The 27,488-nt window shown below is 46.2% G+C and overlaps 1 protein-coding gene across 2 annotated transcripts in view; it reads left to right on the top strand.

Moving 5' to 3' along the window:
- Positions 1-27,488, top strand: part of LOC138111390 (USP6 N-terminal-like protein) — a 76,469-nt gene that overhangs the window by 40,582 nt on the left and 8,399 nt on the right. For both annotated transcript variants that reach the window (XM_069017068.1, XM_069017069.1), the window contains 10 exons: positions 4,355-4,638; positions 10,398-10,471; positions 10,986-11,071; positions 11,899-11,938; positions 12,674-12,754; positions 20,604-20,711; positions 23,678-23,787; positions 24,386-24,434; positions 25,507-25,627; positions 26,515-26,609. In XM_069017068.1, the coding sequence (XP_068873169.1) occupies positions 10,406-10,471; positions 10,986-11,071; positions 11,899-11,938; positions 12,674-12,754; positions 20,604-20,711; positions 23,678-23,787; positions 24,386-24,434; positions 25,507-25,627; positions 26,515-26,609 (756 nt within the window). In that variant the 5' untranslated portion in view covers positions 4,355-4,638; positions 10,398-10,405. The remainder of the gene's footprint in view (positions 1-4,354; positions 4,639-10,397; positions 10,472-10,985; positions 11,072-11,898; positions 11,939-12,673; positions 12,755-20,603; positions 20,712-23,677; positions 23,788-24,385; positions 24,435-25,506; positions 25,628-26,514; positions 26,610-27,488) is intronic.

Below are 27,488 nucleotides of genomic sequence, written 5' to 3'. Positions count from 1 at the left end.
AATCATCATCCTGTTTGCAAATGTCTTTTGTAGCAGTTAACTGAAATTTTGTGTTTATAAGTGAACTGTTTTAAGTGAACTGTCTGGTTGTTGCTTTGTTGGGTGAATGTTAAAGCATTTTTAAGGTAAATGCACCTTTCAAGTTCAAAGTACCTTTTTTTTTTTTTTTTTCTTCAGCTGAGTATGTTTTCAGCTAAGTCAGACTGCATCTTGAAATGCAGGTAATACTTGAGTTGTTTGTTTGTTTCCTGGAGAGAACAGCATCTGCTGCTGCTTTTCTGGACAGCCTTGCATGGGTCTCCGTCATACCAAATGCTTGTCTTTATAGCACTGCCACAAGCTCTCATTTGTTTAAACTTCTCCCTCTGCTTTTTTAAACTTCCGCCTCTGCGTTTTATCTCATCCAAGAAGAGGTTTTGTGAGTTTTTTAGTTCTTCCATGCACATTGTCACTTCCTTTATGCAAGCTCCAGCTTTCACTGGAAAAACCCGTCTCAAGTATTTCTATTGATAGACTTGAGTCCCCTTTGACTTGTTTTTATCCCACTTCCATTGCTGTCCATTATTCACATCAGAAATGCTGAGGACATGGAAAACAGTAAATGTAGGGCGAGGCAGGGGATTCTCCTCCTCTACTCTGCCCTCGTGAGACCCCACCAGGAGTGCTGTGTCCAGCTGTGGAGTTGTCAGTGTAAAAAAGACACGGACCTGTTAGAGTAGGTCCAGAGAAGGGCCACAAAGATGATCAGAGGGCTGGAGCACCTCTCCTGTGAGAACAGGAGGAGAGAACTGGGGTTGTTCAGCCCAGAAAAGAGAAGGCTCCAGGGAGACCTTAAAGGACCTTCCAATACTCAAACGGGGCTTAGAAAATAAGAGGGAGAGTGACTTTTTACACAGGCACCTGTGGATAGGAAAAGGGTGAATGATTTCAAACTAAAAGAAGACTGGAACTCGGGACTGGAACAGGTTGCCCAAAAATGCTGTGGATGCCCTATTCCTGGAAGTGTTCAAAGCCAGACCAGTTGGGCCCTGAGCAACCTGGTCTAGTGAATGGCATCCCTGTCCTTAGCATGGGGGTTGGAATTAGATGATCTCCAAGGTCCCTTCCAACCCAGACCATTTTATGATTCTATGACTTTAATAAAAGGTTGGATTTGCACACACACACACAAATCCTGCATTTCTTAAGTTGGGGTGATTTTAGAAGTTTACAACAAGCAAAAAGTTATGTCGTAATTAAAAAGATTGCTTTCATACGACTTGAAAAAACTACGTATCCTAATGCTGTCCTGCATATAGTTCCAAGGCTGATAAAAAAGCTTTGGGAGACGTTTTCTCAGTACTTTCCGGTGTTGGATGAAATACTTCTTGTTTCCCTCAAGTTTTCTATTACTGGATATGCTCGCATGGGGCTTTGATAGAAAAAAACAAGTTAACAAAAGCTCATGCATTAGCATCTGGAGATGCTGTTTGAAGGTAATGCAAGTCCAGGATACTGCCAGTAAAATGGTCAGGGAGTGTCCTCTGCAGAGGCTGCCAAAGACAAATAATTTCCTGTGAGGGTTCTGTATTTGGAGGCAGTGTGAGCTGATTAAAGTCATTAAAGTGATTGAAGGAATGAGGGTGGTTCCTAGGGGCTGGGCATTAGTTGGGGTCAGGCTAATGGCTGAAGCTGCCTCCCTCCTAAAAATAAGGTGAAGCTAGAGGTTCTTGGAAGCAGTGTAAGACACACAGAGTCAGCAAAGGTCTCACTGTAACTCAACTTAGATATCTGTAGCGTACAAGTCATTCCCCTCAATAATTATTTTGGACAAGTTTTTCACAGCCAAGCTGCATCTTGTTAGTGGATTTTTAACTTCATACTCCTTTATTTCATTGGCTGTACCAGCAACTTTATATAACGGTTCGTTTGTTATTTCCTTGTATGTGTTTTAAAAAAGATGCTGCCTGTCTGTGCCAAAGAGAGTGCAGGCTGCTGGCAGCATGATAGCTTATGTTTGCATCTTTGTTCCTTTGGTTTTGGCTAGGGAGCATCACTAGCTCCACAGTGCCCAGGGTGACACCTTGGATAGCAGCCAGGACACGTGTCCTCACCCTTCTGCTTCAGGCACGTGTTGGGTGTGGGTGGCCCCTAGCTGACAGTGCCCGCCCAGCCAAACCCAGGGAAAGTTTTAAATAGCAAAAGGAGCCTTTAGCTTACCCAAAATTGCCAAGTGTCGCTGGAGGCAAGAATGACAAGGGAAGAGTAGTGTGTCCTGTAATGTTGCTGCATGTACCAAAAAGAATAAAATACAGTGTTTTAGGAGGAATGCGTGTCCAAGAGAGAATGACTATTGTTGTAGCTTCCATTAGTTTATGGTTAAAGAAATGCAAACTGCCCTTCGAGTCTCAAGGAAACAGAAGAAGCCAGTTCCCAAGCTCTGTGTTGATACAGTTCCCTTCCAGGTCAGTGCATCACCCGAAAAAAAGAGGGGTTTTTTGTTTTCCCTCTGGCTTTTTTTTTTTTCCTTTTTATAGACACTGGAATGGAAAAAGGAGGGAATGCAGAAAGAAAATTATTCTTCAGTTCCCAAAAGCAGCGTGTGGACTTTTGCATTCTTCAGTTTACTTCTTTTTTTTGAAATAAAATATCATTTAAATAATGATGCTTTAAAAAAATAACTCAGGCATCTTTAATTTTTTGTGCAGTCCTTTGTTTGGTTTTTTTTGGCTATTGTTGTCTCTAGAAGATGGATTCACGTTAAAAAGAGCTTAAAGAATGTTTGGATGCTCTTTTATTCCCTGTGAGGTCTAAAAATAGAAGCTGACAAAGAATTGCTTATAGACTCCCTGCTCTGCTCAAAGGGTTTAGCTTACAACTAAAGCTGCGTCTTCTGACTTTGCACCAACTGAGCTGTGCAGAAGCACCAAGGCTGGGCTTACTGAGCATAAGCAGGGAGGAGACCAAATCTCTTTATCAGCCCTCCTGTTTATCTCCTCCCATCTCCATCCTTGGGGAGAAGAGCGCCAAGGCACACCACCAGAAACGTGTGTGAGAAGGAGAGTGAGATGTAGGTACTGGGAGCAAAGGAAGAGGGATGATGGGGAGAGGCTTGTGGGAGGCTTTATTTATTGGAAGTGCTGCTTGTGTTGAGGGGGGTGGATAGCATATAGTCGCAGTATTACATGGCTTTTTAGTTATTTCTGTAACTAGAAGACTTGGACAAAGCATTTGGGTTTCTTGGTATTGCTGTGGTCTAGTGGCAAAGGGTTGTCATCGTTGTCACCACACCTTGCCATTGTACTGTAAAAGCTTAGTGCAAATTGTGAGAATAGAGGGAAATGTGTGTAATCTGCATTTAATGTGTGTAAGACACACTACAACCTACTAGGTTATAACATACATAAATTATAATCTGTGTAATGGATTGCTTGTTTATAATGGTGACCACCTCTGAAAGGGTACGAGGCCTTCTGCACCTTAGGGCCTCCAAGTCGTTGTGCCTGGGTGCTGGAGAGGTGACAGCAGGGAAATTCAGCACAGGACAGCTCAGAAACATTGGTAAAAGTCCATTTGCTGGTGTTTATGAGGGGGATTGGAGGAGAGATGGTGTTATTAAAGTGGTGGCTCATGACCGAAGTGAGCTGTGCTTCCTCTCCCCAGTGCTTGCTGACTTCAAGCAAAGCATCATGCTTTGAGATTCTGTCTTGATTTCACACTTGTGGAACTAATGTGTTGCTTCTCTAAGTTGCTGAAGGTGAGAATTAAAAAGTTGGTTTTTATAAGTGATAGCTCTGTGTTGGGCTCTGCTTTCCTTTGGACTGTGTAGCTGTTTGGATGTATCAGGGAGAACTGCAAGTGCCGGAAGGTGGCTCAGGTGACACAGCCAGTGCTGGCTCTTCTGCTGTGCAAGTCGGTGATGTCATGTACTGGTTTTAACCTGTCCCAGGTCCTGAAGGAATGGTCTGAACCCTCCATTGCAGCCCTTCTTGGGGGCAACATACTCTTAGATCAGCTGGAGTTGGGTGTAATACTGTGCCTTTGGCTTGGGTAGGGGGCATTTTCTGCCTGCTGAGTTACCAGTGCAATGTGCAGGCTGGTACAAAGGTGTGTTGGTCTCTCAGGCCTGCTTGGGAAGCCCTGGCACTCAACCAGGCTGGAAAATGGCCAGAAAAACCACACCAGGGTTTCGGGTTTTTTTGCAACGCAAACGAGCATAGTTTATTTTCTGCCATTGTGTGCCCTGCAGTTACAGCCTGCTCCTTCCCCACCAGCTTTGAAGGGACCTGCCTTTCCTCTGTGTTCAAAGACCCCTGGTAAAGATGGTGCCTGTGCCAGAACTGAAAAACTGACCAACTTCTTACTTCCTTTGCAGTGAGCCCAAGGGACGAGAGAGTGTGGATTGCCTCCTGCATTGCCTCTTCTCCCAGGCACCTGCAGTGAGCTCTCACGTGCCAGAGGACGAGGGTGGAGGAGAGCAGCCACGCAAAGCTGGGGCAGTGTGGGTGAGCCAAAGAGCATTTGACTGGTGTGCTGTGGCAACTGGGTGTCCTCAGCACCCTGCAGCAAAGACAGCTGGCTCATGCTGGGTAGATGCCTTCAGGGGAGTGGACAACTCCAGCTGAACTGATGAATCTTGGCACCTGATACAAGGCTCAGGTAAGGGCACGTTGCTTGGAGCTGGGTTGTATTTTCATCCTCTCTTCTCCAGACTTACAGGCAGGCTCTGGAACAAATGAGAATCACCCTGAGAGCTGCCATATACTGTGGTTACACATGCTAATAAATCATCAGGATCTCATCTATGATGATGCTGGATGCTCTGGCTTGTTGGGATATTGCTGGTGGTGTAAAAGTGAGTTGCAGTAGAGGTTCTCCCTTGGTGTTCCCAGTACCTCTGCTGAGGTAGATGACTGTGTTTTCTCCAGTGCAGCATCCAGTGCGGTTTCAGATACAATGCAAGTTTACTAGGACAGGAGATCATCTGAATTTTCTGTAGCACATCTGTGATTCATCTAAAGTGATCTATGGGCAGTCATTTTCAAAGACCCCAAGACAGTTAAAACAAACCTTCCTGCAATTCAGCTGGCTTAGTGCTCCTATACTCTTAAAACAAACAAACAGAAAAGCTTGCTTGTGTGCTCTTGGGTTGTAGTCAAGGAAATAAACATGCAAACAGGATCTCCTGTATCTTGGTTCATCCTGCTTGATAGTTAATTTCATTCCCGAAGCCGTAATTCACTTTGCAAGTGCAGGTCTTGATTCACTTTCTGGTAACAGGGATATAATCATGTCCCGGATTTGAGCTAAGGTTGGGGATGCACAGTCCAGTGATGTGTTTTGAAGCTGGTGCCTGGCCAGGATGTTTGCAGTCTGGGTTTGTTAATGAGAGAAAATCTGCACATGGGAATGAGTAGAAGTCCTCGATGCAAGTGCATTGAATGTGTTGTTCATTTTGGAAGAGAAATTTGGGGGTATAGTGAAAAAATGCTGCAGCAGCTGCAACACTAGAAATGGGGATGCTGGCCAGTCTTGTACCATGGCCTTGAGAGCAGGTTGGCTTCCACATGGGGGCTGGTTCTCACAAAGCGGAAGCTCTGCCTGCAGTCAACAGCGTGTGGCCATCACTTCCTCCTTGGCTTGTCACCTTGTGGGCACACAGCCAGGCGTGCTGGTGCCACCTGTAACTGCCCGCAGCGCCTCCTGGGTGCCTTGAGGGGCTTTGAGGTTTCCTCAGGCTGTGGTGATGCAGTCAGAGCAGTCCCAAAGCCATACTCACTTTGGCTATGCTTGGTAGGTATGTGCAGTGGTGTAATGCTGTAGCTTTGCTTCCAAAGGCTTTGAGCCAAAGAGCATTTGACCAGTGTGCTGTGGCAACTGGGTGTCCTCAGCACCCTGCAGCAGAGACAACTGGCTCCTGCTGTGTAGATGCCTCAAAGGCTTTGAGCTTGTGGGAGAAGAGCCTCTGATGACGGCTCCTCTTGGGTTGCAGCTGCTGACTCTCCCCCCAGATTCTACCAGGCAGCCAGGATGGGCAGATTGCTCCAAGCCCTTAGCCTGTGCCGTTTGAAATGTGTCAAGGTGCCTGTTTCATGCACTTTAAAAGCCCTGATGGGGCTTACTCAACTTTTCACAGCTTGCTTTAGTTGCTTTCACTGCTCCGCATGGCCAGGTTTATTCCAGGGTGTGCAAGTCCATGAGTCACTGTTACAACTAGTAGTAGCTTTACAAGTGAGTAGTAGTTTTAAAAGTGCTTTGCTGGGAAGTGGTGCAGACTGCAGGTGTACCTTGTGAGAGGGTCTTGCCTCTTAGCAGATGTATAAGCATTTGCACTTGCATAGATGTATACGCTTTTCCCTTAAAACTGTTCCCCTAAAGGAAAAATTGCAGGCTGATGCCATAGATGGCTAAAGACATAAAATGCTGTGTTAAAATGTGCTTTTAAAATGGAACATGAAACAGGAACAGTGACTTGTGTTTCAGCAGTGGTGGGTGTGACTGTAGTAAGTACGTACCTTTTTTACTTTATTCCACAGCAGTAGTTTCACTCTGATAGAAGCCAGAGTGGTGTATCAAAACTTGAATTTTTTTCTTCTCCTAGCAGCAGTCTCTATATAAAGTTAAGAGGACCCATTCAGAATGAGAACACACATTCACCTAAACCCACTTCTGCTTTTTCAATGACCTTCTGCCAAATAAAAACCAACTACAAACATGTAGTCTTAATCTCAAATGGCTTGAGTAGATACTGTTCTACACTACAAAAGATTTAAAAATTGAGTTCCAGAATATCCTCAAATCCAGCCCGAGACTGAGAACACGTTACTATGCTGAAGAGATTTTACTGATATTTTCATTTTCAAAAGCCCATCTGCCAAGTGCTGGCAGGGTGATTTGCTGATGGGTTTGTAAGTGTGACACGTCGTGTCGTGGCTGGGGGTGACAGGGGACGTCTGTGTGTCCCAGGCTGTGCCACAAGGAGCACTGCTGCTAGGCCGTGGGAAATGTTCAATTTTTCTGGGCAGCGAGCAGGGCTGCAGCACTGAGCTGGTGGGCAGAGGTTCCCCTCTCCCAGCCAGGCTGGTCCCGGCAGGTGCTATCCCATGTGGGACAGTGGGAGCTTGGCAGATCTGACTGGAAAAATGCGGGGCTTGTGGGGAAGGTTATAACAGTAAATCTGATTTATGGAGAACAATTTTGACATGAAGTCTTGGATTTTTGATGCATATACTTTCTTCTTGCTGCCAATACTTGAGATCCCAGCTGGTGAATTAATTTAAGGAAAGTTGCTTTCATTCAAAAATTGGGTATTTTATTTCAGGTTTGCTGATGGTTAGATAATGTTCAATGTGGGTAGGCAGTAACATGTATTTTCATTAGCATCTTCAGGCTTATTGTTGCTGGTATTAATTTTTACCTCCTTAAATTGTAAACTGGAAGCTGCAAGTTTTAGTGTGAGATGACAAATTGTGGGTGTTTTCAACTCATTCTTTCTAAAAGGAACTAGTTCATAACTTTGTTTTGGGGTTGAATTTACATGTGCATGGTTCAGGGTTTTCTGTTGCTTATATCCCAGTAAATTATCTAATATCATTGTTACATTGTTCACATTTTCTTACTATTCCTGTTTATAGCAGTTTCATCTTGTGTGGAAAAAATATCTCTTTGCTAGGAAAATACCATACTCACAGGAGAAAATTGGGTGGCGGGCTTGAGAAACTAATTTGAGTGGTACATTAAAAAAAAAGAAAGTATGGAGTCGTACACAGGTATATGGAGAAGCGTGGCAGGTACAGCCTGTTCCTATTTATAGGAAGCCTGTGTTTACATCAAGTAAAAAAATGCTGTGTTTTGTCAAATCCTTCAGGAAATAAATCTCAGTAGTTTCCGTGTACACAAGGTGTCTTTTCCCTCAAGCAAATGCTATTTAACACCATGGTGTCGAAACTACTCTGGAGTTTGAGCATGTGCAGAATTAAATAATAAAAATACCCTTATTCAATGAATGCCATTACAGAGCTCAGTTTTGTTCTGTTCCCTCTCCAGAGTACTTTGACAATCACCTCGTTGAGCGCAGCACCGTTTCTGTGCTCTCCCGAGCAGCAGCATTGTGGTCACACCCCAAGGCTGGTGCAGCCACTTGCCATCTCTGTCCTTCTCACTGCCATCAACCATTTTCTCTGCTTTCAGGTTTTTTCCTAAATTTGGACTTTTGCACTGTTCTAGAAAGAGAAAACAAATGTGCATAGTCCAGGCATGAGATGCAAAACTGGCTCCTTTGCACGAGTCTGGTGTTTCTGGCTGCAGAGAGGCTTTTGCAGAGGTGAATGCCAAAATATATGTGTTCTTGCTGTGTAAATCCTCCCATGGTGCCAAGTTGCTCTTCCTTTGTTACTCTGTTACAGAGTGTGGTCAGAGATGTTCAGAATAGCTTTCACTTTATAAGTGTCTTGAAAAATTGCCCATTTAATCTGATGTACAGTTTATTTTTTCCCTGTAGCCTGTAGAGTATTTGTATTTTTAGCAACATGTAAAAGACATCATTTGAATTTTTTGGCCCCATAACAACAACAACAAAAAAGTCATAATTGGGGGAGTTAAATTTCACAGGAGATGTGAGAAGGAGGAGACGCAGAAATATTAGGTGTCACAGTGAGACAGTTACTCAGACCTTGCTACTTTGAAAAATTAAGCTGTGATCAAAAGTATGTAACAAAGTTCACATCTGAAGTAGGAGCTGCAGCTTGGAAAAATAAAGGAACAAAATACACTTTAATATTCCTGTCATTGCTCTGTTTTGATTGTGGAGCCAATAACAGGGGAAGATACACCCATTCCTGCCATGAATTTGAAGAATTTGCATTTTTCCAGTGTCTGAATGGATGAGTGTAGAGTGGTGCCCTGCCTGTGCTGTTGCCTCATAACAGGTCACGGAAGAGCCCCGATTATATTGCATGTGGTATAATATTTCTATCACACTGCTGGCAACTAGGAGAGATAGCTGCTTTCAAAATGAAGAGTTAGGGAAAGTTGGATCTCTTGGCCATCTCCATCCATGCCTGAAAGACATGGTGGCAGCAAGCAGGTTGAATTAAGGAGTTGTTGAGACAAATAGTCTCTTGCAGGTGTCTGAAGGTGCAGACAAATGGAGTGAGCCTTGGAGAGTGCTGATGCTTTTGCTCATCATATCTCCCCGAGGTTTTTTCCTCCTTAATTTATAATCCCACCCTTCAGATGATCCTAAGCAATGCCTTTGGCTGCTCTGGCTCGTTCAGTGGCAAGCACCGCTGCTGAGATGCATCTTCATCTGGAAGCTGGGGTAACATGTCCTATGGGAAGAACCCTTCAGGTTCCTCCTGAAGGGAGGTCAGTATGGCTCCTTGTTGTGGTTTAAGCTATCCATTAGAGAGCTACAATGGCCCAAAGGTTTAGGTAATGTGGCCTGTGGTGGCCTGGCTTTTAAGTGGTGCCATAGCTGAGCTGGGCTGGTTGTGGCTCCACACAGTTTCAGAGGAGGAGGACTTGATGGACTTTCCCTCACCCCTCTTCCTTGCAGCCACCTCCGGAGGTTTTGTCTGCCCATGTTTTCTCCTTGGTGTGTTAGATGCACCTTTGGTGGATGAGGAACTGGTTGTGGCTTGACAGGGAGGATAGGATGCTCCTTTGGGCTTGTACAGGACAACGCTCAAGTTGCGTTTGACGTGGGAAGTTACCTTGCTCATACATATGTGTATGGGATGAAGCAGAGCAGTGGGCACAGATCTCAGGGACCTAGACTGGGTCTTGCTTAGACCAAGACTGGTCTGTCTCAACATCTTGCCACCGTGTTGTTTTTCTTTTGGAGTTGTATGTAGAAGGTAACCACCTAGAGGCCAATTCACTTGTCTCATGCGCACTTCAGTAGGCAAAAACTTCTCCTTTTAATTTCTTCTTTGATGTTAAATCTGCCTTCGGGTGCCCCTACAGAGCATCTCCTGGCTTCCCATCCTGAGGTGGGGCAGGAGTGTGGTGGTTTGCTGTCATCCACATGGACACTGTGCCAAGCAGCGCCTGGCTGGTGCCTGTCCTGTGCTGGCCGGGGCTCTGTGGCTGGTTTGTGCATCTTGATTTAAAAGCCATGTCTTTCATACTGTCATGTATATGCCTGAGAACAAAGGCAAGACTCCTCTTGCTCAGGCTGGGCTGTGTCCCAGTGCAGGGAGCAGGGAGCTGGCGGTCCTGCTGCATGCAGGCAAGCTCCACAAACGCTCTGTACAGCAGCTGTGCAACCTCGGCCTAATTTTAGCTGTGGGATATGGCTGAAAGCTAAAATCTTCAGCAAACGTTTCATGTATTAGCACTTTCCTAAAATATTTCACATGCTGTGTATACATTTACTTATCTCCTTTCCCCTCCCTCCCGCTTTTTTTCCCTTACAGCTTCTGATATGAAGAAGGATATAGAGTCTTTAATAGCCCAGGAAAAAGCAGAGATCGTCGCCAAGTATGAGAAGGTACCAGCCTTGTGTATCTCCCCAACATGCTGAAGCTGTTTAATCAATTAGGAATGCGTCAAATAAGAACTTTTGCCTCCCTGCAGGCATCGCCCCAGTAACCCTCATGCCATCAGGCTTCATGCCAGCTCTCCCTGCCTGTACATCCCCTCTCACTAAATACCTGAAGTTTCTTGAGGGTCCCATGTGTGCTTAGTATAGATACTGAAAGGTGCTGAGCTTCTGGTGCTTCAGTGCTCCCTTAACACCAGGATGGCTTATGCCCAACAGCACTGTTTTTTCTGATGTACAGCCCTTCCCAGCCCCTAGCAGAGGCACACATGGAATGCTGGATAGGCTGAACTTGGCATTTTTCTCTTGCCTGTCTTGTATTTGGCTCTTTAGTTCAGGTTTTGCTCTCCTGGCTCTGTGCCTTTTATTCAGGAGAGAGGGGTGTGGACTTTGGGGGCAGGATGCAGGCACTGGGGCATTCCTGATGCTGGGACCAGCTCACAGGTGTCCTTTCTGCTTTCAGGGCAGGCAGGAAGGAGCTCAGATTGACCAGTGGGAAGATGCTGATTTCACGCTGTACAAAGTTACAGACCGGTTTGGATTCCTGCAGTAAGTTCTCCTGCTGTCTCCTTTCCTCTCTGACCTGTGTGTGTGTGTGCACCATCCTTCTGCACTGGGCATGACAGGCCCAGCATCTCTCACATAAGCTGCTCTGTGTCTTGGCTTGATCAATCCCAAATGCAGGAGGAGAGACTAAATGGGCCTCCTTCCTCAACTGTGCATGTCCAAACACACTGATGCTTTGAATCTCCTGCAAGGCAGGGCTTAGATGTGGTTTCCTATAACAAGCCTGGTGTTAGAAGGTGCAGGCTGGTGCTCCTGTGCCACTGTGATGTGTCACAGAGGGAGAGGCCCTTGTGTTTGCACCTGTTGATGCAGGGAACTGTAGGGAGAGACGAGACAAGATATCTGATTGTCTTTGGCTGCCTGAGGAAATCCCCATCCTAACTAAGGCGCACATGAATTAAATGCATACCCTCTGCCTGGAAAGAGTGCTTAAAATAACTGGTTTTATTCTGATTCTGATCAAAAGTTACAATAGTAGGTGTTCTGTGTGCAGGAGGTTTTAAGCAATTGCTGTCCAGACATTCTGCTTCCCCACCATTTCAATTGCTGATCATATGTGTATTGAAGAGGAGATATATGCCCAGGATTTCCAGTTATATCCAGTGCTTGATCACCCCCCAGGAGCTCCTGTTGGGTGGTGGGATTTTGGATGGTGCTTCCCCTGCCTCTTTCATACTGGGGGCAGCTGTAGGAAAGGCACAAAGTCCCCAGGACTCAGGTGTCTGAGGTGGTCCCTGAGCTGCAGCACCCCGTGCTACTCCACACCCTTTCTTGCCTATGGAGTAACCAGTGACCCCTTGCTTTTCCAGCGAGCAGGAGCTGCCAACCCGCACCGCCTTGGAGGAGAAGGTGAGAGCTGCCAGCTCTGTCATCATGGATGTGGCATCCTTATCACACCAGCTGGGGAGGGAATGTTTTTTGAGGAAACAAGTGAGCAAGTAAGAGCAAAGCAGGCAGCCAGCACCCACTGGTCACTGCTGCTCGCCCAGATGTGGGAGCTCTGCACGATGCCCAGCTGTTGGAGCTTTTATTTTGCTGGGCCAGATATCTTCCCTCCTCCACACTGCACTGAAAAGCACCTCTTTAAAGCAATATTGGGCTTTCCCCTCTGCTTTGGCACAGTGCTCAGCAGCTGTGGCTCATAAAGGGGACTGCATGTGCAAGGGAAAATGGTGGAAGTTCTAGGTAACCATCATCTCCATCCTCATCTCCCCTGAGATGAGAGCATGTCCTCTGTTAGGACCCTGCTAACTGGGACTGAATCATGTTTCTGCTGATCTGATACAGTGATAAGATTTGAGTCTAGCTGGACCTGCAAAGATTTTTATTGTCAGGGAATACTCTTGGGAATGCTTTCTCTATGTGAAGCCTGTGTGTCTTGTCATTTTTGCCAATGCCGCTTTTAATTACCAAGTGCTGAAATTACCAGTTTCTGCACGCACCTGTGGATTATTCCCATCCTTGATGCAAGGTCTTTGCATAGAAGTTTAAACCTAAGAGAATGAAGTTTTGTGTTTTCAGGAGGCATCTCCTGGGGCTTTTTTTTCTTAAATTTGTCTTGTCTTTTCTTTTCCCTTGCACCAGCAAAAACAGCAGGAAATTGAACGTGTGGACAAGTGGCTTAAGATGCTGAAGAAATGGGGCAAATACAGAAACAGTGACAAGGTAAGGAGGAAAAGAAAGAGTGTGTGTCTGTAAGGGCAGGTGTGATGGATCCTTATGATGAGTCAGGTTTTTGAAAAGTCAGTAGAGAAACCAGAGATCTCTGGAACATTGCCTGAATCTACTCGTTAGTCTTTTAATATTTTAAAGCGTTCCTAGAAATTTCTGGGTTACCAGTCAAGGTAAAGTCCTGTTCTGACTTACATAGCTTTAAAAAGGGTTTCCTAAATGCTGCTGCCATGCTTGCACTTCTGCTTTCCTGTGCAAGCAGGAGCACAGCAGGGATGTTCGTGTGCCCATCTGGCTCCCTGCCCTGTGAGAGCAGAGGGCAGTGCACACCACAGGTCGCTTCTGTGTCTCCACCTCCTGGCAGCGATGTGGGAGATGTGACTCCCAGTTGATGTTCCTTGTAATTCTCCCTGGGGGAAGAATTATTTGTCTAGAACATTACCTAGATTTTGTATTTTGCTTCTAGCTGTGCCTGTGAGAGGTGACTTAGGTATTATATTGTGTACAGCCATCTGTGGAAATCAAGGATAGAGATGCCGACATTATGTCTTGGCTTTGGTGTTAAACTCTGCACCAAGCACCACTGCAAAACTGAATTGTTCTTAATAAATAGTATCTGTTATATGTTCTTCTTACAAACCTCTTGAAACAAAAAACCCTTTGAACCTTATGACAGGATCCTTGCTGCGTAAGGAGAGGAGCATTGTGTGTGACCTGCTCTGCTTGCAGCACTCTGCACAGGAGAGGGCTGAAGCCTGGCATTACCTTGTTGCCATGGCCTCTGCAGCCTTCATGTTTAGCAGGAGGAGTGGGGTGTTTGGCTGGACTGCTTCTAGCTCCTGCTGGGAGTCCTTGGGAGAAATTTGAGCTTGGTTAAAAGAGAGAAATGGTTATATAGAGAGAATTATCTCTGAAGAGTATCTGCATAGCTGTTGGGACAACATGGAACTGAGCATCCTCCTTGCCCAGCTATCAGGAGTCATGTCCAGTTCACCCAGCCAACGACTTGCTGTAGTCTCACCCTTTAAAAAAAAACCAACAGAAACAAAATCATCTTAATGACAGCAGGGGTGTGGTGGAGGTAGGCTTGGGGTTTTATAATCCTTCTGTTCACTTCAGGGTGGTTCTAATAACTTTGTTCATCAGTGCCGCTCCACAGGCAAAATCAGAGGCTCTCTTGTGACTTGGTTCTTTCTAATTAGAAGTTAGCACTAATTGGTTAGTGACCTTGTGGGTAAACCACCAAATTCCAGCAGGGTACAGGGAACTCCTTCAGGTCCTGGAGGGTATTTGGGGTGAGTAATGATGAGTGGTTTTAGCACACCTTGGCTTCCCTGGATGAGATGGTGGGGACAGAGAGGACCCAGCATGAGTGCAGTGGAGTGGTAGCGATCTCTGATCCCTCTGTTTTGGATTTCCCTTGATAATCAGTGGGTGTGTTAAGCATGCTGTAGCTGATGTCACTCAGATCTGCTGGATGGCAAAGGGTCAGACCGGCAAGTAGCTTTTGAGGATCTTTGGGTCAGAAAATCAGAAAGCTCTTGTAGTAGAATAAAAGATGTTATAAATAACAGCCTGTAAATGGTCAATGACTCTTGGGCACAGAGATGGCATTGTCTCATGCTGGGAGACTGGAAATAGCCATCCCCTCTCCCAGCAAACAGAGAAGCAGTGCTTGGCTCCAAGCAAGGAAGGAGCAGTCTGGTGACCCTGGGGAGTAGAAAGGAGCTGTGGTTTTAGTCCTGTCCAGCCTAACACCTGCTGCCTTGCACCAAGGCAAGTGCAGGCAGGAAGGTCTGTAGCAGCCACACACCATTAAATGCAAAGACCCTGAGAAGCACAAAAGAAGTGTGCCTTCTTTTAATAAAAAAAAGTAAAATTAGGTTGTATCCTTTACCTTGATGTGCAACACCATGATCTTGTGTCAGGAGCATAGAAGCTGCTGAGATATTCCTGCTGCCACAGCTGGGTGCAGTTCAACTGTGGCATTTCAAGGACCTTATGCTGGGATCACAGTCCTGTCAGATGGCTACGGGTTTTTTTCTAGCTAAAATAAATGTGACAAGCCCTTGATCTGATTTTTCTAAAGCAGAGTGGGTTGGTTTTGTTCCTTCTCTGAGCACTCAGGCTGCCACATCTGCATTGCATATTTCCTTCAGGTTTGTTTTCACCACTTGGCTGACATGATAGAAACTCGAGTGTCACAAGACAGCTGCTCTGTGTTATTTTAACAATGACTAAGATGTCATCTTTGAAAAAATCCTCTTATTGAAAACAAGACCCTTCCCTTTGATGTTAATTTTGATATGCTGTGCTTTATTAGAGGGGAAAAAAAGTCTTGTTGCAGGAACTGCAGGCAGTTTCACAAGGAAGTTGCCCTGACTTTGCTGGAATGAGGTAGAAACCCATCTTATTTTCCAGACTGGGACTTCCTGGACTTCAGGGCCAACCTTTTCAGTCCCAGTTCATGTACTGGAGCTGGCAGACATCTGATCATATCAAGTGCTTGATGAAGAGGGACTTAGCAAGCAGGCCCTTGTGTTTTGCAGCATCTCAGTACCTGATTGAGGCTTAGGTTGTTATCTCATCTTCTGTGTTGTGAAATGTCAGCAGGAGGAGCGAGGTTGTGTATCCATCCAGGGCACTGACCCCAAAGCAGCCACCTGTCAGTGGGCAAGAAAGCAGCTTTTTCAGACCCCTGGCATGAGCCATCGCCAGAGAGCAGCAGGTTTGGCTTTTTGTTCCCCCACCTGCAGCCTGTGTGCATCCCTGCGTGCTGCAGATTGCAGTCTGGGTCTTGTGATTGTCACAGATTATAGGAAATAAGGCTGAAAAAAAAGAGGGAGACCTTTTACAATTCCTTGCCTAGAATGGCCTGGCTAGGAACTGAAATAATTTCTGGCATAACCTGTTTCAGGATGAGCAACAAATAGGATTATCTTAATTAAAGTAATGAACTGGGGCTCCCTGTGCTCATCATTGCCTCGGATCTGTCTCCATCTCTGTCCTAGACACGTTTTGTAGCTGATTTAATTTCAGTAGCAAGATCAGCAAAAAGTGACACCCAGCACAATTCCTCATATGGGTGGGGTTAGAATGATGCAATGGTGCCCTTTTCTGTCTAAACTTCCACAAGGGAAAGGGTACAAAAATAAAGGAGTCCGTGAAAGGACCACATTGTTTTGCAGAGTTAAGGTATGTCAAACATGCAAAGAAGTGCTAAACTGTGTTATTTGGGGTTCAGCACAGGGAGGCTCACATGGTCTGTGTCCTCTTCACTGCTGATTTGAGCCCAAGTTAAAACACCAGCCTGACTCTACTTGGGAAGGTTAGGAAATGGCTGGTGCCATGTAAGAATCTACACGGTTCAGGCAGCACAAGTTTTGCAGATAAAGAAGACTGTGCTGTGTGCACTCCAACAGTGGGATAATTTATTCCTCATTGCTCTGAAATGGATTTCAGCCAGAACCATCAGTCATAGGAGGAGGATATGACCTCTGCATCATTTGCAAGCTGCATCTTGCTGCTGGCCATGTGGCATGGAACCTTAAGAGAGGGATGTCTTTGGTCATAGATGTCTGGTTTTTAGGCAAAGCCTGCCTTTGTGCAGGGGGGAAGCCTTGTCTCTGCTAAGGTCATGGGAGTGCAGGGCTCTTAATCCAGTGCATGCCAGCAAAGCGGTTTAGGATGAATCAGGGATCTGTATGGACTGGCACAGACCCCCAGGAGTGAACAGTCTGCTAATGCCAGGGAGAGCCAGCAGACATTTGTTGTGCCAGGGCTGGCTGAAGTCAGATCTCCTGCCTGCAAATGCTATGGGAAGGAAAGGGGGTTGTGTCTAGGAGCTGCAGGGTAGCTTCACCTGCTTTTTTTTTTCCATTTTGGAAAGGCAGGTAGCATTTTCCTCTCCTCCAAAGGTAGCCTTGGATAAGAACTGTAAATGCCTGCCCATGGCCCACCAGCTTTAGGATTTAAATTTGCCCCTGCTCTGCTGGGACCCCATCAGGAGCAGTCGCATAGGCTCTAGCTGCAGGCACAACAGCCAAGTTTGGAGCAAGCATTAACCATGTGGAAAGAAAGCCATGTGTGGTGATGTCCATTCTGCCAAGTGTCCTGCATGGCCACATCATCAGTCAGCAGGCTTCGTGGTACTAAAAGGAAATCCTCTTCTCCAGGGTGGTAGTGGTCATGGTGGTGGTGGAGGCTTTACCCACCACTCCAGGTGAAGATTTGCACAGCTCAGTTCCCCTGGTGCATCGCTGGTAGAGGATGTGAAGAGGGATCTCTCCAGAAGGATCACTCTTTGAGCCCTAAAGGAATTGAGGAAGAAGGGCTGCCCCCACTTTAGGGTATTGGAGAGATACACTGGATATATGGAAAGGCTTGAAGGGAATACTGCCATGCATACCCAAAATTTGCACATTGCTCCTTCAGTCTCTTCCTGGTGATCCATGTACATGGCTGAGAAGTTAACAGTGCCAGACTCCAAAGTGTGAAGGTGAACTGCAATGTGTATATTCTGCTTCAAAAACCAACCCACCTCTCCCAAATCCTTTTTAATTTCACTGTCTTAACTACTGCAAAAAGATGTTCTGTCTTTAAAGGCAGTGACTACATCCATCTTATTCAAGATCTGGAGCAACTGGTTGGGTACCTCTCAGAGGAGATGGCTGGTGCAGGAAGATGGAGCTCAAGTCTATACTTCCATTGTCTTCCCCATCCCATCAGAAAGAAAATACGTGGGGAGGGGAGAGATAGGGATGGGGTGATGCTGGCCTCTGTGCCATGAGCTTTGTATGTTAAAGCCTGGAGAGGGAAGACGATCCTATGGCAAAACCTGGAGTAAGTTTTAGACACTGTGGTTTCAGTCCTTGGCTGACACAGCCTTTCTACAGTGTCTTGAACCATTGCTTTGACCACCAGCATCTCCCTTTGTGAAGCAGAATGGTGGCTGTTCTTTGTGCCTCTGCATATTGGTCTGTCAGCTTGCATGGTCCATGATCTAGGTGCTCTCTTCCCTGTAAGGGAGGGTCTCTGTAGGGGCTGAGAGGTCTCTAAGGGACAGAAGAGAGTGACCTTGAGGGTCATTTTTGACTGTCACGTGGAACAGGAGTTACCACGTGCTGCCTTACCTCTGTTACTTATCCCAGCGGTAAATACTGCTTGTAGTGGTAACTTCTCTGTTTTACTTCAAGCTTCACGATGAAGAAAATGCTCGTTTTTTTCTGGGTGACTCACAGCTCTGAGGTTTTATCACTTTCGTGTCTGGAGGTGGTGGGAGGAGGAAAGCCCTTGGATAAATAACAGGAAGGCATTTCAGTTCAGTTCCATCTCAGCATGTTTTGTACCTCCCCTGTTTCTTTAGCACTTGTGCAAAGAAAATCATTAGAGACATTTACTATATGCCACTGAGGGTTGCACTCCTTAATGTACAACACCACCAGCTCTAGAAATTCAAAACAAAATTATTTCCTTCCCTGGACCTGAGTATGATCATATGCCTTGGCAGCTGTCAGTCTCTCCTAATCCATTGGAAATAAGTAATCTTTTCTGAATTGGTGTTTTTGTCAGAATTGGTACATGTTCCAGTTTCTTGATCACGCCTCAGCTTTTGCATCATAAAGGCATGAGTGCTTGCAGGAGCCAGGCTTTTGTGGGCACCTACTACTTTGGGGATGTGGTTCATCTAATCCTTTTGCTTTGTGTCTCTTGATGCATTGCACTTCTTTCATCCTGATTTAATGACTCTTGTGAAATGGGTCTTTCAGCTGTGGGTATGAATCTGTCCCACATGGCACGAAGGTTTGCTGTCCTTAGAAGCACCTCCTTATATTGGCCTTTGGGTATGCAGATGGTGAATTAGTGATGTCCCACTTAAAATGCAGGATGCTGTTGAACAGGATGGTGGCCTTCCATGGGCATGTCTTGCTGGTGAGGTTGCTTTTAGGGGACAGCTCTTATTTGGTGCATACAGAGGGAAGGGCAGGATCTGGTAAAGGATTTTTGCAGTATTTGGTCCTGGCTATGCACTGGACCTTCACAGCTGGTGCTAAGCAACACTTGGGACAGAGCAAGCATTTGGGAAGTTCTGAGGATGGGGTTTTAAATGTTGAATGTCCATTACACTTTCAGGATCAGGATACATTACAGACACTCTCTGTCAGCAGAAATACTGAAATATTTATCGTAATGGAGTGGAAAAGCATTCTCACAAACACCTGGTTCTCCTGGTCCTACATAGTGATCTTGGCATTTACTACAGTTATTTTATATACTTCTCTTGACTGGGAGAGTGGTGTTAGTTCTTTGCTGTCCCCTAGCCTGTCCACCTCCTGTCTTACCTCCTGGTCTTGTAACTCTTTGGGACAAGGGCCACCAATTCCTGGGTTTTGCCCTCTGTAGGCATACTGCTGCCATGAAGGCAGTAAGGAAACGAGGAGTGTCAGTCTGTGCTCATGGAAGCCATGAGCCAGCACAGTGCCATGGTTAAGGTCTTTATAGCCCTTGTAAGAGGCTGACCTTAAAAAGTCAGGTTGGAAATAAACCTGGTGGTGTGAGGTGAGTCTGAAAGGAAAGAGGAGCAGGTGTTCAACTTGCTGTGGCAAACTCAGTGCAGCAGGCCCACGTCCAGAAAACCTTCTACTAGGATCCTGTGCTTCTTTGTGGATTGCATTCCTTCTTTTACCTCAGCCTGGATTGCATGAAGCAGAACACCCTATGCCAAAAGAAGAGGGATTTTGAAGGTGGTTGGATGCATTTTTACCAGGCAGTGACAGTAGCTCCAGTTGATTGCCTGGTCAGGCACTGTACTTCTCAGCTCCAGGCTCATTCCTCTGACTGGAAATCTGGCACCTCTGTCCCCTCCCAAGGAATTGCCTGGTTCTGAGGGAGCACCATAAGGCAACATAAATACCCTCCATGACTGGAGCTTGGGAATGTGCCACAGGTCCTTCAATGTACCCAAGGATCCTCAGGAATCTGGAGGAGTGCTACAGTGGGTTTTGTAGTGCAGCTGCAAGGCATTTCACAGATGGGATGAATGAAAGGAAGCAAAACACTCAGAAACGGATATTTTTTCTTTTTTATGAAGCTTTTTCTTTTAATGGAAGAAGTCAGCAATGGAACAAAAGCTCTTTTTTTTTTTTTCTGTTTTCCATTGAAGTGTAATGGGGGCTTTATGACAAGAAAAAGGGAAGAAGCATCTGTGAGATGAAGTGAACAAAGACCTCTCCTATGAAGCTGGGGCTGTTCAGCCTGAAGAAGAGAAAGCTCTGAGGAGACTTCTATGTGGTCTTCCAGTACTTAAAGGGGGCTTATAAAAATGAGGGAGACTGACTTTTTACACAGGCAGATAGTGATAGGACAAGAGGCTATGGTTTTAAACTAGAAGAGGGCGGGTTCAGATTAGATGTAAGGAAGAAATTCTTTACTGTGAGGGTGGTGAGGCACTAGCACAGGTTGCCCAGAGAAATTGTGGATGCCCCATCCCTGGAAACGTTCAAGACCACGTTGGATGGGACTGTGAACAGTCTGGTGGAGTGAAAGGTGTCTCTGCCCATGGCAAGGGTGTTGGAACTAGATAATCTGTAAGGTCCCTTTCAACCAAACTGTCCTATGATTCTGTGGTTCTGTGATTTTGACTGAGTAGTTGTCTTCGATGGATGCAGGTACTCAGCTCATCCATCAGATTGGAGATGCCCTTCCTGCACCAGCACAGGCAGAGGAAGTGATTGCCTGGGGTGTCTGCTCAGATGGCTGATGATGTGCAGCAGCAAACCATGGAGAAAATGTGTTTGCCACCAGCAGGACCCAGCTAACCTTGCATGTGTTTTCCTCCCTGCAGATGTGCCGGCGCGTGTACAAAGGGATCCCGCTTCAGGTGCGAGGCCAGGTCTGGTCACTTCTCCTGGATGTTGAGAAGATGAAGAAGGAGAATGAAGGAAAATATGAGGTATGGGCTCTACCTGGCAAAGACAACAGGAGCAAGGGGATAGGGAGGTTAGATTGGTTGATGAAGCTGTTTTGGTGAGGACTGAAAATGCAAAGGGTATCAACTCTTCATCCATGGGCTTATATTAAGCTGGGGTCTTTTAGCATGTTAGCTGGCTGCTTTCCGTAATATGCTGGTTCCATTTATTCTTCTGGAAGTTGGGAGCAAAGTTGCATCTTTAGGGAAAGATGCAGTGAAGAGCCTCCATAGGCAGGGTGTGGAAGTCTCCTTGGTTGATAATTAACTTATTTTCCAACCCTGTGTTATGATTCATCTTGCGTCATGTACCTGGGCGAGGATCAGGGTGTTGTGGAGACAGTTATTTTTCAGAGGCAGGAGGCTGAGTGCTGCTTCCAACAGGTGTTTCTAAAAATCCCTGCCTTTTAAGCAGGATGATGCTAACACTCATTATAGTTAGTCAAGCGTGGATGTTACTGGCGAGGTGCCGTGGGGATGGAGGCACACGCAGGGGCTGGGGGAAGGCTGGGCTCACCGCAGGAAGCACAGATAAGGAAGCTCTCCCAGCACGCAGATTAAAATTGTGCTCTCTCCCTCAAAGCTGTGCTGCACAGGCAGGGAAGCAATCCAAACAAATGAAAGTCACAAGGAGTTTATCTGTGCTCCAGAGGGGTCTGCGATAAACAGGAGCTTCAGGGCTAATAGGCTTTGCTGAATGCAAACCCTTTACAAGCTCATCTTAATCTACCTCTTCTTTGGTGCCACCTGCTGCCAGTAATTAGCTCTCCCCTAATTTCCTCCAGGAGAGGCGCAGTGCAGGTCCTGGTTGAGGGGTTTTGCTTTCAAGACAGGACTAAGCCTCAGACTTGTGTCCTGGAGGAACAAGGCCACCCCACTTCTCCCTGGGGCATGACCCATGGGACAAAGGCCTGGAGGCTACCATGGGACGTGCCACGCTTGCTTTTGATGTAGGTGTGATGCTCTGCCTCCCTGGGGTTTGTTAGTTGCAGCCAGAGGGTTTGGGGGGAGCTTGAGAAGGGAGCAGGAGAAACGTATTGGCCATGGGGCAGAGCAGAGGCATCCTGGCTTTACCCACTGCTTTGTACAAGGTCTTTTGGATGGGACTTCCAGCTTACCAGTCTCTGCTCTGCCACCAGCTTGAAGGGCTCACAGCACTAATGAGCTCAGCAGAGCATCTGTGGAGCCCCCAGGTTACTTACACAAGGGAAAAAGGGAGAATAATCCATTCTGAGTTTCTTTTTTTTAATGTCTGCACAATTAATAAAGCCTCTGGGGTGCATGGAGGTGACAAAGTGCTGTGTGACCTACCTGCTATTCATGTGCAATGGTTTTAAAAATACCCAAAGTATGGCATTTACCGTCTTTGGGAGATTTCTGTGTTGTTCTGGCAGGGAAAACAAGAGGCCCTTTAGCAGGAAGATTTGAACTGAAGTGACCCGGTGCACATGAATAGTCATATTCTCTCAGGTAGTCTGCCTGCTTTATAGAGGGCAAGGAGCCATAGGATACAGAGACCACAGCAGGGAAATTATGTTGTTTATCAGATCTTCATTCCATCATCACTTTTAGCCTCACTTGTCCTGTGCAGGCAGTAATTCAAAATAGCCTGTGTACTGTTGCTCCTCCACACAGCTTCTTTCAGGGCTGGAGTTAATATTCCCAAGATGCTGTGATTGTCCTAATTGTTGGCTGTGCTGGACACATGAGGGTTCTAATGACCTTCTGATGTTCCCCAGAGCTGATGTGGCCACCTTGGGAGGTCAACAGCAGCCTGGAGGTGCCTGGTATCAGGCTGACAAGCATTCACAGGATGGCAGCTGCTGGAAGAGATGATAAGTATCTGTGCAGGTGTTCTATTTTCTGCCTCCTCTGTGAGCCAGGAGGGGTCCTGACCTTGGGCTTAAAGCAAGTTGGGCTTGCTGCTCATCTCTGCTGCCTCCAAACCTGCTGGTGAATCTCAGTGTGCCTGAAGACAGTCATAGAATGTATTTTCTTCATGCAATTAACCCTGGAGACATTAAAGGAGGAGGGCATGGTCACTTGTGGTATCTAAAGGCTGTGAGATGAGAAGCTTAGCTATAGCATAATGGTCCTTGATGGCAGTGCAGAGCTGAACAGTGGGTTGCAAATGGGACTGCAGTGGGATTTGTCCATGGAGCATCTTCATCTTGGGGCTCTGAGGGCACAGTTGGTTAAGGTGGTCTTAAACTTTCATTTGAGTTTCCATTTTTTTGCAGTGGACTTCAGTCCTTTTTCTGTGTGATGCTGCCTTAAATGATTAGCCAGCCTGGGGGGAACGTGGGGATTCTTGGCTTTGAGTTTAGCTTCTGTTCTGGACTCTGCCAGTTTCTTAAAATTTATACCAGTCCAAGGGAATATTCCAGGACTGCTCTTCTAGTGGAAACTCCTTAAATCTAAGATTATTTTCTTCTGCAGGGAAAGTAGTAGCTGGAGATCACAGAGTCTGTCATAACAATTTGGACTTTATTATGACTGAGCCTCTGAAAAGCTGAGAGTGCTGTGTACATCTGCATATTGGTTCCTTAAGGATCAACAGAGCTCTCAATACTTTATGACAGCCAGACAGGCAAAGAAATCAAAATAAATGAGAGTGGAATTGAATTGTAAAGGTTCTAGATTCTGAAAATGCAGTATCTGCATTGAAAGGTGGGCGAAGGCTGGGTTGGCAGCTGCTGCTGTCTTAGCGTGAGTGTGGGGTCATCCCCTTCTCCCTGGGCCAGCAGCACAGACAAGGGGTCAGGGGCTCACTGCCAGGCTGCAGTTCATTGCTCACTGCAAGACATCAGTGTCCCCTGCTCTGGATAGCTCTGTGCAGCTATCAAGCTGCCACTTGGGCTGTAGGAATCCTTCCTTCTCACTGTGTGGAGAGAGGTATGGGCTGAGATGGTGTCTGATTCCTGCCTCTTCTCTGCCCCTCTCCCTTCCAGCAAATGAAAGAGCAAGCAAAGTGCTTTTCATCGGAAATCAAGCAGATAGATTTGGATGTTAACCGCACCTTCCGAAACCACATCATGTTTCGGGATCGCTATGGAGTGAAGTGAGTATGGAAGGCTTCCGTGGCTATATGGGCAGTGGTGCCAGTGCATATGTGAGGGATGAGCTGGATGGGGTGGACAGAAGCACCCTGGCTCAGAGTGGCTCACAGGAGAGCAAAGCCAACTTTGCCTTCTCCTCAAACCATCACCACACGGTGCGACCCACAGATGCTGGGCTGCTGATTCTCTCTTAAGAGAGGTCCACGCTGGACCAGGCTCAGCCCCAGTTCTTGAGCCAAGCAACAGCTTGTTGCAGTGCCTTGTCCCCTAAGGGTGACAGTTGCAGAAGGCTTGGTTTGGGGTGGCTAGGATGATGGGGTGGGCCCATCAGGATCTGGGAGGGATGGGGTCTCCACAGCAGATGGGGTTGGAGAGGTTTGACAAAGTGACTTTGTCACTGGGATAAATCACACCTGGCTGCCCTACACAGTCTCTGAGGAACATACTTTCTGGTTCTGTGAGCCCTGCTCCTTGCAAAAGCCTTAAGTACCAGTTGTCTGGGTGTTTTCAGAATCTTTGCTCTCTTTGTGTACGCAGTGGTGCGCTCATGAAGCTGGAGACCTCGTGCTCAGGTGTTTTAATATCCTTCTTTCTCCCCAGGCAACAGGCACTCTTCCACGTCCTCTCAGCATACTCAGTTTATAACACTGTAAGTAGTAAGTCCAGTTAACAGGAAGAGCGTGGTGCTTTATATATTTATTTTTATATATATACATATATGTAAAGATTTAAAGAAAAGCTTTATATATTTGTGTAGACATATATATTTTCGTGTGTATATATATCTATAAACACACACTAATTTAGCCAGTGGTAATCCCACTTTTAAGTCCTAATACTGTCTTGTACAGAGAGCTGCAAGACTCTCAGGCAGCATAAGAATCTTTGCACAGTTGTTTCATTCCCTTGTTCATTTTGTTACCTGGTAAATGACATCTGGCAGATTCAGTGTGGATGAGTGTCAGCAAAGAGCAAGGGATTGCTCCTTGGCTTTTCAGCAACACTAGTCTTCTGGCAGTCTGTCATGTTTCTGACTTCTTGTCTTACACCAAATGGCATCCTTGTTGAAAACTGATTTACTACAGCAAACCAGTCATTTTTAGCTGAAGGACACAGGCAGAATAAGCCTAAATTAGCAGCTGAACCTACTGCCTCCACCTCCAGGAGGGGACAGTTTTCCCAGAAGATGCTCAGGGGGTTAGTTAAGGAGCCTCTTTCATGCCAGATAAATGCTTACCAGATTTATTTACTGTTTAATTACTTCAGTGCTCATATGGCTGAAGGAATCCAAAACAGCATCAGAGCCACATGCTGTTTGTCGTCCCAAAGATAGACTGGACATAAGGAAAACATTTTTTACAATGAGTGTGGTGACGCATGGAAATAATTGCTCAGAGAAGTTGTAGATGCCCTATCCTGGAAGTGTTCAAAGTCCGTTCGGATGGGGCTTTGAGCGACCTGGTCTGGTGGAAGTTGTCCCTGCCCATGGCAGGAGGATTGGACGAGATGATCTTCAAAGGTCCTTTTCCAACCCAGACTACTCTGTGAGTCAGTGATGTGGTAGGTGCTGTAGACGTATGGGAGCTGTGACTTTGGACATAAATGGTAAAGACTTTGAAATGGGGTAGACCTTGGAAGAGGAGAGGGAAGTACAGGCAGCTTTAGCATTATGGTAGGCTCTGCCAGCACGGCAGCATGTGTGCCCCTGTTGACTGTTGCAGGAAGTGAGCTACTGCCAAGGGATGAGCCAGATTGCAGCCATCCTCCTGATGTACTTGAACGAAGAGGACGCGTTCTGGGCGCTGGCACAGCTGCTCACCAACCAGCGCCACGCCATGCACGGTAAGGCTGGGCTGGGGGCAGGGGCTGTCGGGCAAAAGAAGGGAAGGTTGTTCAGGTTGGTTGGTAGAGCCTTGTTTCTCCTCACATTTTTAATTAAAGTGGGTGAGGCTTAACTACTTGCACAGCTTGACTAGGGAGAGCTGAACTTCACTCTTGGAGGCAGACAAGTTCTTATCAAAAAAATGAGTTTTATCCACCTGAGCTTTAGTGCTCAGTAATTAACACTTTCACAGAAGTGCTGTCCTCCCTCCAGGGTACCTTGCCCTTGGCAATCAATTAACTCAAGGTTATGAGTTTATAAGAAGTCTCACAGAAGTACATCCAAGAATATCCACACTAAATGTGGATGTAATTCCACTAAATGCGTGGTGTATTATTTTACTTCAAACACATTAAAGATACCTTCATCTTACTTGTGGTTAGCGGTAATCTATGCACAGAAGGTTATTTTATGGGCAGAGAGCTAAACCTTATGGCTTGATAACTTTACAGTCTTAAATCTGTATTCCACTAGATTACAGGGCACTGCACAAGCTTGTGATGTTCAAACATCTTCAGCTTTTCTCTGAACTTGGCAAGCACAGAGGCGTGTTGGGAGAGTTCTTGGCCAAGCCAAGTCGCAGGCAGACAGCAGGAGCTGTGTGGGCCTGCACTGTGGGGCTGGGTGAGAAGGACCAGCTGTGCTTGGTCTGAGGGTCCTGTTGCCCAGATGGAGTGAAGGGTGGCCTCTGGGAAAGAAGGTGAAAAGGAGGTAGCTGGGCACTCTGTGGTTCAGCCAACTTCAAAAGGCAATGCAAGAGATGAGTTTATAGAAAATCAGGCTGTCCCTGTCACTGCTCCAGAGCTTTCATGATTTTTTTTTATTTCTCTTGTCTTTTCTTGTTAAGGTTTTTTCATTCCTGGGTTCCCGAAGCTGCAGAGGTTTCAAGCCCACCACGAGCAGATTTTAAACAAAATGTTTCCCAAACTGAAGAAGCACATGGTATCTCTTTACTATCAGTCTTTCTATAATAATGCCACATTTTAATGATAAAGCAGTTCATATAGTCTTCTGCCAAACAGATGCACAGCTGAATGTATTTCTAACCATAAAGGACTGCTTCTGCTGCAGAGGCAGGCATTTATTAAATGGGTCGCCCAAATCTTGCTGAGGTGAATGGTAATCATTGGCTTGCTGGTCATCATTAGTGGAGGGACTGCTAAAATTTAAAGGCTTCCCTAGGAGAGCCAGGCAGGAAGGCTTACAGAGCCTGCAGCAGGAGGAACAGCAGTGAGGCTGGGCTGTGTTCTTACACAAGCTGCAAAGCCCAAAGGCTGATGCTGGTCTGTCTGGAGTCTTATTTCAGTAATTATTAGTTCCAAGTGCTTTGCTGTTGTTTAAAGTCAGGAGGCACATAAGATTTGCTGGGTGCTTTGTTGCTTGGGCATGTCCAGTTGCTTTTCTCTCTAACAGATGGTACAGGCCCATTTGGTGGCTGCAGGAGCATCTGCAGGACACACCGACTGCAGTCTAATGTCCAGACCACTGTTTTGCAGCACCTGCTCACCCCCTTTTTTTTTTGCCTTTCTCCCCCTTGCATTTGGTGTAGACAGTTGGTGTTCAGTGGCCAGACTCCTAAAGTTTTCTTATGCTCCCAAGGGGCTTGGTGGCTCTGATCTCCAGGAAAAGGTGTTTGTATTACCATCATCTGCAGCAGCTCTTGCTTTGTGCTGCAAGTGATCCAGCCCTGGCTGTAAAAGTGAAACAGAGCCATGTTAGGTTTTCACATAATTATAGTCATGGGCAGGGGAGGGGATGGGAATAACTCAGAAAGCTGCTCATTCCTCTTGCTCCCGAAGGCTCTCCATGCTTGCAGGTGCA

Source organism: Aphelocoma coerulescens, chromosome 5 (assembly GCF_041296385.1).
Source record: "Aphelocoma coerulescens isolate FSJ_1873_10779 chromosome 5, UR_Acoe_1.0, whole genome shotgun sequence".
NCBI lineage: Eukaryota > Metazoa > Chordata > Aves > Passeriformes > Corvidae > Aphelocoma > Aphelocoma coerulescens.
Note: the sequence above shows the minus strand (reverse complement) of the source record. Positions and strands in the feature narration are given on the sequence as shown.